The sequence below is a fragment of the Orcinus orca genome, chromosome X (assembly GCF_937001465.1).
Source record: "Orcinus orca chromosome X, mOrcOrc1.1, whole genome shotgun sequence".
NCBI lineage: Eukaryota > Metazoa > Chordata > Mammalia > Artiodactyla > Delphinidae > Orcinus > Orcinus orca.
In genome coordinates, this window is record NC_064580.1 from 61,466,480 (window position 1) to 61,479,855 (window position 13,376).

A 13,376-nucleotide genomic window follows, 5' to 3' on the forward strand; every position below is an offset into this window, starting at 1 on the left:
ACTATATAGTCACAATTCTGTAAAACAAGCAAATTAATATAGAAAAATACTGTAAATAAATCATCAAATTTCTAAAAGTGATTGTGTTTAGATTATTTATTCAAAAAATAACTGATGAGTGTATTCTCTGTGCCAGGAACTGTGCTTGGTGCTGGGAATCCAGCAGTGGACAAAACACACAAAAATCTCTGCTACCAAGGAGCTGATATTCCAATGGATGGTGGACAATGGATATTTTTACTATTTTCCAGAAACTTCCTTAATGGGTATGTTATACCTTTTCACAATAAAAAAATTATATATTTTTTTTAATTTCTACTTTTCCTACTGTAAAAAATACCAGTGAAGTTCTAATGAAAAATACCACTTAGGTTGACCATTCTTTTTTTTAAAAAAAAAATAATAAATGTATTTATTTTATTTATTTATTTTTGGCTATGTTGGGTCTTTATTGTTGTGCATGGGCTTTCTCTAGTTGTGGCGAGTGGGTGCACAGGCTTCCCATTGCGGTGGCCTCTCTTGTTGCAGAGCATGAGCTCTAGGCGTGAGGGCTTCAGTAGTTGCGGCTCACAGGCTCTAGAGCGCAGGCTCAGTAGTTGTGGCACACGGGCTTAGTTACTCCACGGCATGTGGGATCTTCCCAGACCAGGGCTCGAATCCATGTCCCCTGCGCTGGCAGGTGGATTCTTTTTCTTTCTTTCTTTCTTTTTTTTTTTTTTTTTTTTGCGGTATGCGGGCCTCTCACTGTTGTGGCCTCTCCCGTTGCAGAGCACAGGCTTCCGGACGTGCAGGCTCAGGGGCCATGGCTCACAGGCCCAGCCGCTCTGCGGCATGCGGGATCTTCCCGGACCAGGGCACGAACCCGTGTCCCCTGCATCGGCAGGCGGACTCTCAACCACTGCGCCACCAGGGAAGCCCTGGCAGGTGGATTCTTAACCACTGTGCCACCAGGGAAGCCCAGGTTGACCATTCTTGAAGTATTTTCATTAGCAAAGAAATGAAGAGATTATAAACATACAAGTTTCATATATACTTTTTTTTAAATTAATTTTTGGCTGCATTGGGTCTTTGTTGCTTTCTCTAGTTGCAGCAAGTGGGGGCTACTCTTCATTGTGATGTGTGGGCTTCTCATTGCAGTGGCTTCTCTTGTTGCGGAACACGGGCTCTAGGCGCGGGTTTCAGTAGCTCTGGCTTGTGGGCTCAACAGCTGTGGCTCACGGGCTCTAGAGCACAGGTTCAGTAGTTGTGGCACACGGGCTTAGTTGCTTCAGGGCATGTGGGATCTTCCCCATGATTATTAAAAATAATGCTGTTATGAACATTCATATACACGTGTTTGTATGGACACGTTTCCTGTTTAATTTAGGAGTGGAACTGCTGGGTCATATGGTAACTCTATTTAACTTATTGAGGAACTAACAGGCTGTTTCCAAAGTGGCTTCAGTAGTTGTGGGAAGTCCCCATATATACTTTTAATACAAAGTGAAAGATAACTTTATTATTTTAAACTATAGAAAACTTAAATTCATGAAGTTTCCTAGTTTGTAATCTGATGTTGCAACTCTATCATGAGCATCTAGATTAAGTTAAGTAAAAACAATCTGGAAATAAAGAATAATTTCATTTTAAACTCTGTTTCTTTTCTACATTTTGATAAAAAACTGTAATGGGGAATTCTAGTCCAAAATTAATCAACTTCAAACTAGGTGACTCCAATAATCTCTGATCTTCCCATATTATATTAGCTTGAGTAAGACTATTCCCTTAATTGGTTTGTTGGTTTGTTTATTCCTGTACTGCAAAAAAAGAGGAGTTGTCTTTCTGGCTCCTAATAAATTTCAACCTGTGTATATCTGAGCTGATACTGTTACCTAGACATGCAGAATCCTCTATATATTTCAGCTTCTGAGGTCTCTTAGTGATTGGCTAATATTCTAGAAGTCACAGAAAGTTTCAGCAGTACTAAACTGGCACTAAATTTAGAGCAACTTCCAAATCTGATTACTGTCCTACTTATTATAAATTCTTATTGCTTACTGGATAATCAGTTATTATACTAACATATCATTTTATATAGTAAAAATAATGCAGCTCTATAATGCAATTAAATTTTTATGCAGTAAAAAAAAGCATGTATACATGAAAAAATTTAGAGTAAATTATTTTTATGACTAAACATAATTGAAATACTGTTAAGGGGCCAGTGTGCATAGAGATATTATGCCTCACTTAATTTATCTATACAGTAGTAATAACAACAATAATAATAACTACAATAATAGGTAATATTTATTGCACACTAACTATGTACCAGGCATGGAACTAAATGCTTTACATACTTTTTCTCATAGGATTCTCAAAACAACACAGTGAGGTAGACATTAATATTACATTTCTTTTAAAGATGAAGAAACTGAAGCACAGAAAAGTTGTCACTTGCCAAATGACCCACAGCTGTGTATCAGGATGTTTATGTTGTGATGTGCACATTCTAGTCCCTTGAGAATTTTGAAAAACAAATAGCAATATTTATACAAGTAATTATAAATGGCACAGCATTACAAAGGCTTTTTCTATCAATAGGTTATCTTTCTTCATGGTGGGCAGGTTGGGCAGCTGCAATTTTCTGCTAGACTAAAGGAAAACTGATAGCTTTTATTCAGCTCTTTTTTACTACTTGTTAAATTTGCTACTATTCTTTCTTCCTTCTCCTTTTCTTCCTGACTGACAATCTTATGTGCTCAATTTCCTTCTCAGTCACCATCAAATTATACCTATGCTAGTATACTACAAAAAATCTTACATTCAACAAATTGGTGTTAATATTTCAAAATTGTGTACTCTTCACACACAGAGATGTTACTTACCTCCAAGAAATTCTTCTTTAGCTGTTTCATACTTCAAGAGGATTTTCATCTTTAAGGAAAGCCCACCTGGAGTTAAATGTTCCTATTTTAAACAAAGAAATCACAATGATATTAACACTGTGAAATGTAAAAGACAATTTTCAAGTAACTGCCTGTTTTTATTCAACCACAGCAAGATGTATCATGACCAAAGGAAATCAAAATTATAAAAAATCAAATCATAACATCCGGTCTATTCCTGAGGATATTTTCTGGTATTTTATTCAATCTAAATGAAATAGTAAAAGGAAAAGAACATGTAAACATTTCTGTTGAGTGGCAGGCATTTAATGGCAAGGCCAATACTTAAACTGTGAGAATGTTAAGACCATATTCTTGTCTTGGTAAGCAAAACCCCAAACATCAATTAGGTTTGTTTTCTTTTGAGACTTTAATAACAACGAAGGTCCTTTGCAAACAATGGCTGAATGAAATAGAAAACATATTGTCTTTCCTATAGGATACGCCTATCATATTTACTATTAATAACAATGTACTCTGAATGGTTTTTCCAAGTCCTTGCTAGTTGGACCTGCTACCACTTTTGCGTGACAGTGTACATCTTTACACAGCAGTCTACGATTAAAAGTGCAGTCTAGGTTCACAGAATAGAATTTTTCTCTCTACAATGTCAATTAATCTCTACATGAACACTGTACTCATTAGCTCCAAGCTCTGCAAAAAATTACTGCGATTCATGGGTGAGATGCCTGAAGAATGGAAACTTAGGGGAAAAGTAACTACTGGTATTAAAAGCATTTGCAAATAAAGATAATATCAGTCCAAAGAATAGACTAAGATTGCATTATAATTATAACTTATTGCATTAGCACCTTTCCTAACGGGCATGTTGGAATATCTCTTGGGCTCAAGACATATTCCACATATTAGCAATGAACAATCCAAAAGTGAAGTTAAGAAAATAATTCCATTTATAATAGCATCAAAAAGAATAAAATACATAGGAATAAATTTTAAAAATATGGGCAAGACTTCTATACTGAAAACTACAAAACATTATTGAAAGAAATTAAAGACCTAAATAAATAAAAATACATCCCATATTCCTGATTGGAAAACTTAATATTGTTCAGATAGCAGTAATCCCCCAATTGATCTACAGATTCAATGCAATCAAATTTCCAGCTGGTTTCTTTGTAGAAATTGACAGGCTGACCCCAAAATTCACATGAAAGTGCAAGGGATGCTGAAAAAATCTTGAAATAGAACAAAGCAGGACTCATGCTTGCAATTCCAAAGTGGTATACCACTTCACACTAACATCAGCTGTGGATGAGAATTCCCAGTGTTCCACATCCTTGTCAACACCTGGAATTATCGGACCTCTAAGTTTTTGCCAATCTACTGGGTATTTTACCTACTTTAAGGTGTTCTTATCTTCCTAGCCCCTTACTGTGAGGCTTTCCTAAGGCTCAGCTTCTATAAAACTACTCCTTTTCCTACATTCTCTCCTTCAGAAATCTTACCCATTTTTCAGGCTACAAATATCATTTAAGGTAAAAAAAAATCTGTTGAAAGACTTTTTTGGGGGTTAACAGCTTTAATGAGCTATAATAAACATATCATACAATTCACCCATTTAAAGTACACAACTCAGAGGACTTCCCTGATGGCACAGTGGTTAAGAATCCACCTGCCAATGCAGGAGACACGGCTTTGAGCCCTGGTCTGGGAAGATCCCACATGGTGTGGAGCAACTAAGCCAGCGAGCCACAACTACTGAAGCCCGTGCACCTAGAACCTGTGCTCTGCAACAAAAGAAGTCACTGCAATGAGAGACCCACGCACCGCAATTAAGAGTGGCCCCCGCTCACTGCAACTAGAGAAAAGCCCGCACCCAGCAACGAAGACCCAACACAGCCCTAAATAAATAAATAAATTTTTAAAATACCCATGACATTAAAATAAATAAATAAATAAATAAAAACAATAAAGTACACAACTTGGGACTTTGCTGGTGGTCCAGTGGTTTAGAATCTGCCTTCCAATGTAGGGGACATGGGTTCGATCCCTGGCTGGGGAACTAAGATCCCACATGCTGCAGGGCATCTAGGCCCTCGTGCTACAACTACAGAGCCCATGTGCTCTGGAGCCCGCGCGCCACAACTAGAGAGCCTGCGTGCCGCAACTACTGAGCCCGCACACCATAACTAGAGAGAAGCCCGCATACTTCAACAAAAAGCCAGCATGCTGCAATGAAAGATCCTGCATGCCACAACTAAGGTCCGATGCAATTATGAATAAAGCTGCTATAAACAACCATGTGTAGGTTTTGTGTGTACATAAGTTTTCAACTTCTTTGGGCAAATAGCATGGAGTGCAATTACTGGACTATATAGTAAAAGTATGTTTAGTTTTGTAAGAAATTGCCAAACTGTCTTCCAAAGTGGCTGTACCAGTTCATGTCTTTTTAATATCCAATATGATGAAATGAGAAGTATGCATAAAGCATTTTTCCTGCATGTTGAAGTACCGTGGTAGCTGTTTCCAGGAAAAAAACACTTGTGTGATTATTTGAACTGCAAGCTGAACAAGCCATATTTGTCACGGAATACCATTTTTAGACAAACCTCAGTTATTCCAACATGGGTATTTGGCAGACATTTTCACAAAAATGAAAGAAAAAGGAAAACAGCTGATGGTATTTTATTCATAATTGCCAAAACTTGGAAGCAACCAAGACATCCTTGAGTAGGTGAATAGATAAATAAACTGTGGAACATTCAGACAATGGAATATTGTTCAAAGTTACAAAGAAATGAGCTATCAAGCTATGAAAAGACATGGAGGAATCTTAAATGCATATTACTAACTGAAAGAAGCCAATCTGAAAAGGCTACATACTATAGGATTCCAATTATATAACACTGTGGAAAAGGCAAAACTACAGAGTCAGTAAAAAGATCAGTGGTTGGCAAGGGTTAGGGGAAAGGGAGGGATGAATAGGTGGAGCACAGAGGAGTTCTAGGGCAGTGAAACTACTCTGTATGATAAGTATAAATGGATACATGCCATTACACATTTTTCCAAACCCTGAGAACATACAACACTAAGAGTGAACTCTAATGTAAACAGTGGACTTCAGGTGATAATGACGTGTCAATGCAGGCTCATCAGTTGTAACAAACGCACTACTTTGGTGGGGACTTTGATAGCTAGGAAGGCTGTGCACGAGTAGGGGCAGGATGTGTATGGGAAATCTCTGTACCTTCTGCTTAATTTTGCTGTGAACTTAAACTGCTCTAAAAAGTTGTCTCTAAAAAAAAGAACACTCCAATTAAAATCAAAACAAAATAAAGACGTGCACTCAAGAGTTGATTTAAAAAACAACGATGCAGCCAAAAATAAATAAATAAATATTTTTTAAAAAATAAAGTACACAACTCAATGGGTTTTAGTATATACACAAAGTTGTTTATCAGTTTTAGAACAGTTTCATCACCACAAAAAGAAACCTTGTACCCTTTAATAGTCATTCTCTATTCCCTCCAGTGCCACCTCACCCCAACACCCAGGCAAACACTATTCTACTTTCTGTATCTATATATTTGCCTATTTGGGACATTTCATGTAAATGGAATGATACAATATGTGTTCTTTTGTGGCTGGTTTTCTTCAATTGGCATAATGTTTTCAGGGTTCATTAATGTTGTACCATGTATCAGCACTACATTCATTTTTATGGCCAAATAATATTCTTTAGTGTGGATATACCACATTTTATCTGTTCATCAATTGATGGACATATGGGCTGTTTCCATATTTTGGCTGTTGTAAATAGTGGTGCTATAAACATTCATGCACGAGTATTTATGTGGACACATGTTTTCAGTTCTCTTGAGTATACACCTAGGAGTGGAATTGCTGGGTCATATGGTATCTCTATGTTTAACTTTTAGAGGAACTGCCAAACTGTCTTCCAAAGTGGTTGTACCATTCCCACCAGCAGTGTATAAATGTTTTAATTATTCCACATTCACACCAATAATTGTTTTTGTCCATTTAAAAAAATATAGTCATTTTAGTGAGTGTGAAGTGGTCCCTCATTGTGCTTCTGATTTGCATTTCCCTGATAATTAGTGATATTGAGCATCTTTCCATGTTCTTATTATTGGCCTATGGTATACCTTCTTTGGAGAAATACCTATTCAAATCCTTTGCTCATTTTTAATTGGGTTGTCTTCTTACTACTGAGTAGTAAGAGGTTTTTATAAAAATATATCCTGGATACCAGACACTTATACATAATTTGCAATTATTTTCTCCCATTCTTTTGGGAGGACCCCATGGGTTGTGTTTTTACTTTCCTGATGGTTTCATTTGAAGCAAAAATTTTAAATTTATTTATTTATTTATTTATTTATTTATTTATTTTTGGCTGTGTTGGGTCTTCGTTGCTGCACGCAGGCTTTCTCTAGTTGCGGCGAGCGGGGGCTACTCTTCGTTGTGGTGCACGGGCTTCTCACTGCGGTGGCTTCTCTTGTTGCGGAGCACAGGCTCTAGGCGCATGGGCTTCAGTAGTTGTGGCGCACGGGCTCAGTAGTTGTGGCTCGCAGGCTCTAGAGCACAGGCTCAGTAGTTGTGGTGCATGGGCTTAGTTGCTCTGTGGCACATGCGATCTTCCCAGACAGGGGCTTGAACCCATGTCCCCTGCATTGGCAGGCAGATTCTTAACCACTGTGCCACCAGGGAAGTCCCAAAAATTTTAACTTTAATGAAGCCCGACATCATCTAATTTTCCTTTTTCTCTTGTGCTTTTGGTCTTAACTAAGCAACCAAGACTTTTCCAATTTCACTGTACTGATAAATTTTCAAAAACAACTTTGTGGAATAACATAAGGCTACCAAATTTTAATTTCTCCTCAAAAACTAATTTTTAAAAATATTACTATCTGTTCCAGTTCCAGCCAAGATGGAGCATGACAACTATAGTCTATATCCTCCACTAATTACAACTAAAAGCCCTGAACAAGATCTACAAAGCAACAACCTGAGGACTCTGAAAAGTAAACAAAAGCAGAAAGATTGTAGTGAGTCATCAAAACATGGAGAAGTGGACTGTATGGGAATGGTGAGTATCCTGGGGTTTTTTTTCTCTTTTATCTAATGGTATTGGAAGTTTGTCTGTCTTGTGCCAAATCTCTGAATGAGGCCAAAAAGAAATGTCTGTCTGGATGATTGGCGCATGCGGGGGGAGGGGAGTCTGGAGGATTTTTTAACAGGCTCTACCTTCACATAGATATGGAGTTCAAATTTATACTACTCGGACTTCCCTGGTGGCGCAATGGTTAAGAATCCACCTGCCAATGCTGGGGACACAGGTTTGAGCCTTGGTCCGGGAGGATCCCACATGCCGCAAAGCAGCTAAGCCCATGTGCCACAACTACTAAGCCTGTGCTCTAGAGCCCACGAGCCGCAACTATGGAGCCCACGTGCCACAGCTACTGAAGCCCACGTGCCTAGAGCCCGTGGTCCACAGCAAGAGAAGCCACTATGATGAGAAGCCTGCGCACCACAACAAAGAGTAGTCCCTGCTTGCCGCAACTAGAGAAAGCCCGCGTGCAGCAACGAAGACCCAAAACAGCCCAAAATAAATAAATAAATTTTATTTTAAAAATTTATACTACTCATGTGTAAAGCTGAAAAATCAAAATAGAAGTAGCCAAAAGACTGATATCTCTTAGACATCTGGCTAAGGCAAATAGATGTAGGGCCATGGACTTCCCTGGTGGTCCAGTGGTTAAGACTTCGCCTTCCAATGCAGGGGGTGTGGGTTCAATCCCTTGTTGGGGAGCTAAGATCCCACATGCCTCGGGGCCAAAAAACCAAAACATAAAACAGAAACAATATTGTAACAAATTCAATAAAGACTTTAAAAATGGTCCACATCAAAAAAAAAAAATAGATACATGGCCATGTCCTCAATCCAGGTTGTAAAGGATTCTAAAAGATTAACACTAAAGATAAACTAACAATCCCAAATTACAAAGCACATGAGGAAATGTTTCATACCAAGCAAGAGTTAGGAGTACTACTAACTGCAGGATCAAACTGTTTCCAAGTACAGGAATACCTCATTTTACTGCACTTCACTTTATTGCACTTCACAGATACTGTGTTTTTTACATACATACATACATACATACATACATACATACATACATACATACATACATACTAAACACAGATACTGTGTTTTTCACAAACACAGATACTGTGTTTTTACATTTTGTGTTAATCCTGCGTCAAGCAACTCTATCAGTGCCATTTTTCTGATAGCATTTACTCACTTTGTGTTTCTGTGTCACATTTTGGTTTGCAATATTTCAAATTTTATATTATTATATTTGTTATGGTGATCTGTTCTCAGTGATTTTTGATGTTACTATTGTAATTGTTCTGGGATGCCATGAACTGTGTCCATATAAGACGGCGAACTTAAACGTTGTCTGTATTCTGACTGCTCCACCAACTGGGCAGTCCCCCATCTCTCTCCCTCTCCTCAGGCCTCCCTAGTCCCTGAGACCCAACAGTATTGAAATTAACCAATTAATAACCCTACAAAGGCCTCTAAGTGTTCACATGAAGAGTCGTATGCCTCTCACTTTAAATCAAAAGCTAGAAATAATTAAGCTTAGTGAGGAAGGCATGCTGAAAGCCAAGATAAGCTGAAACCTAGGCCTCTTGTACCAGTTAGCCAAGTTCTGAATGCAAAGGAAAAATTCTTGAAGGAAATTAGAAGTGCAACTCCAGTGAACACATGAATGATAAGACAGTGAAACAGTCTTATTACCGATACAGAAAGTTTTAGTGGTCTGGAAAGAAGACCAAACCAGCCAAAACATTCCCTTAAGCCAAAGCCTAATCCAGAGCAAGGTCCTATCTCTCTTCAATTGTTTGAAGGTTGAGAGAGGTGAGGAAGCTACAGAACAAAAGTTTAAAGCTAGCCGAGATTAGTTCCTGAGGTTTAAGGAAAGAAGCTGACTCCTTAACATATAAGTACAAGGTGAAGCAGCAAGTGCTAATGTAACAGCTACAGCAAGTTATCCACAATATCTAGCTAAGATAATCAATGAAGGTAGCTACATTAAACAACAGATTTTCACTGTAGGCAAAACAGCCTTCTAATGGAAGAGGATGCCATCTAGGACTTTCATAGCTAGAGAGAAGTCAATGCTTGGCTTTAAAGCTTCCAAGGCCAGGCTAACTCTCTTGTTAGAGACTAATGTAGCTGGTGACCTTCAGTTGAAGCCAATGCTCATTAACCACTCCTAAAATCCTAGGGCCCTTAAGAATTATGCTAAATCTACTCTTCTGTGCTCTGTAAATGGAACAACAAAGCCTGCATGACAGCACATCTGTTCACAACATGGTCTACTGAATATTTTAAGCCCACTGTTGAGGACTACTGCTCAGGAAAAAAGATTCCTTTCAAAATATTACTTTGACAATGCACTTGGTCACCCAAGAACTCTGATGGAGATGTACAATAAAATTAATGTTTTCATGCTTGCTAACACAACATCCATTCTGCAGCCTACGAATCAAGGAGGAATTTTAAATTTTGAGTTTTATTATTTAACAAATATATTTCATAACACTATAGCTGCCATGATAGTGATTCCTCTGATGGATCCAGGCAAAGTAAACAGAAAATCTTCTGGAAAGGATTCGCCATTCTAGATGCCATTATAAACATTTGTGATTCATGGGGAAAGGTCAAAATATCAACATTAATAGGAGTTTGGAAGGAGCTGACATCAACCCACATGGATGACTTTGAGTGGTTCAAGACTTTAGTGGAGGAAGTAACTGCAGATGTGGTAGAAAGAGCAAGAGAACTAGAATTGGAAGCAGTACCTAAAGATGGAACTGTACTGCTGCAATCTCATGATAAAAGTTTAATGAATGTGAAGAACCTAGGGGTAAGACAGGAATAAAGACACAGACCTACTAGAGAATGGACTTGAGGATATGGAGAGGGGGAAGGGTAAGCTGTGACAAAGCGAGGGAGAAGCATGGACATAATACACTACCAAATGTAAGGTAGATAGCTAGTGGGAAGCAGCTGCATAGCACAGGGAGATCAGCTCAGTGCTTTGTGACCACCTAGAGGGGTGGGATAGGGAGGGTGGGAGGCAGGGAGACGCAAGAGGGAAGAGATATGGGAACATGTGTATATGTATAACTGATTCACTTTGTTATAAAGCAGAAACTAACACACCATTGTAAAGCAATTATACTCCAATAAAGATGTTAAAAAAAAACTTTAATGAATGAAGAGTTGCTTCCTATAGATGAGCAAAGAAAGTGGTTTCTGGAGATGGAATCTACTCCTGGTGAAGATGCTGTGAAGACTGTTGAAATGACAACAAAAGATTTAGAATATTAAACTTAGTTGATAAAGCAGAAGTAGGGTTTGAGAGGACTGACTCCAAATTTGAAAGAAGTTTTACTGTGGGTAAAATGCTATCAAAATAGCATTGTATGCTAAAAACAAATCGTCTGTAAAAGGAAGATTTGATTGATGGGACAAACTTCTTTCTCATCTTATTTTAAGAAAATGCCACAGCCACCCCAACCTTCAGCAACAACCTCCCTGATCAGTCCGGAGCCATCAAAATCGAGGCAGGACCCTCCACCAGCAAAAAGATTACTATGATTTGCTGAATGCTCAGACAATGGTTAGCATTTTTTAGCAATAAAATATTTTTAATTAAGGTACTGATATTGTTTTTTAGACATAATGCTATTACACACTTAATAGACTACATTATAAACGTACTTTCATATGCACTAGGAAAACAAAAAATTCGTGTGACTCACGTTATTGTGATACTTTATTGTGGTGGTCTGGAACTAACTTACAATATCTCTGAGGTACGCCTATAACTTGCCTGCTTCCTGTAATAAAGCTCAACAAGATTTATACTATTACAAAAATATCTAGCACCCAACAATGTAAAATTCACAACACTTGACATCCAATGAAAGACGATGAGGCCTGGGAAGAGGCAGGAAAACATGATCCATACTGGGGAGATAACCAACGGAAACTGACCCAGAAGTGACACAGATACAAGAATTAGCAGAGAAGGACATTAAAAGAGTGAGTAAAATTATATTTCGTATGCTCAAAAAGCTAATCAGAGACACGGAAGACATAAAAATGATCCAAATCAAACTTCCACAAATAAAAATTGCAAAATCTGACGTGAAAACTATATGAGATGGTGTCAGTCCATTTGGGCTGCTATAACAAAAATAGCATAAACTGGGTGTCTTATAAACAACAAACATCTATTTCTCACAGTTCTGGAGGCTGGGAGGTCCAAAATCATAGCACCAGCATATTCAGTGTCTGGTAAGAGCCCACTTCCTCATAAATGTCTCCTTTCTCACTGGAATCTTAAATGGCAAAAGGGGTGAGGGAGCTCTCTCTCAGGCATCCTATATAAAGGCACTAATCCCAATCATCAGGACTCTGCCCTCAGGATGTAATCACCTGCAAAGACCCCACCTCCTAACACCATCACCTTGGAGTTAGAATTTCAGTGTATGAATTTGGGGTCGGGGGACACAAATATTCAGCTTATAGCAGACGGGATTAACAGAAGTTCAGACACTGAAAAACAAAAATTAATGAACTTCAAGTCATAGCAATACAAAACATTCCAAAATGAAACACAGACGAAAAAAACCTTTTTATTTTTCAAATTTTTAAATTTTTTAACATCTTTATGGGAGTACAATTGCTTTACAATGGTGTGTTAGTATCTGTTTATAACAAAATGAATCAGTTATACATATACATATATCTTCATATCTCTTCCCTCTTGCATCTCCCTCCCTCCCACCCCTCTAGGTGGTCACAAAGCATCGAGCTGATCTCCATGTACTACGTGGCTGCCTCCCACTAGCTATCTATTTTACATTCGGTAGTGCATATATGTCCATGCCACTCTCTCACTTTGTCCCAGCTTATCCTTCCCCCTCCCCGCATCCTCAAGTCCATTCTCCAGTACGTCTGCATCTTGTTTTTTTTAAAAAACATCTTTATTGGAGTATAATTGCTTTAAAATTGTGTTAGTTTCTGCTTAATAACAAAGTGAATCAGTTATACATATATATATGTTCCCATATCTCTTCCCTCTTGCATCTCCCTCCCTCCCACCCTCCTTATCCCACCCCTCTAGGTGGTCACAAAGCACCGAGCTGATCTCCCTGTGCTATGCAGCTGCTTCACACTAGCTATCTATTTTACATTTGGTAGTGTGTATATATCCATGCCACTCTCTCGCTTTGTCACAGCTAACCCTTCCACCTCCCCGTATCCTCAAGTCCATTCTCTAGTAGGTCTGTGTCTTTATTCGCGTCTTGTCCTTAGGTTCTTCAGGAGCTTCTTTTTTGCTTTTCTTTTTTTTCTTAGATTCCATATATATGTGTTAG

At 38.3% G+C, this 13,376-nt stretch overlaps 1 protein-coding gene across 1 annotated transcript in view; it reads right to left on the reverse strand.

Moving 5' to 3' along the window:
- TEX11 (testis expressed 11) overlaps positions 1-13,376 on the reverse strand; it is a 345,012-nt gene that overhangs the window by 169,036 nt on the left and 162,600 nt on the right. The window contains exon 12 of the mRNA XM_012535167.3: positions 2,868-2,949. Coding sequence (XP_012390621.2) covers positions 2,868-2,949 — 82 coding nt within the window. The remainder of the gene's footprint in view (positions 1-2,867; positions 2,950-13,376) is intronic.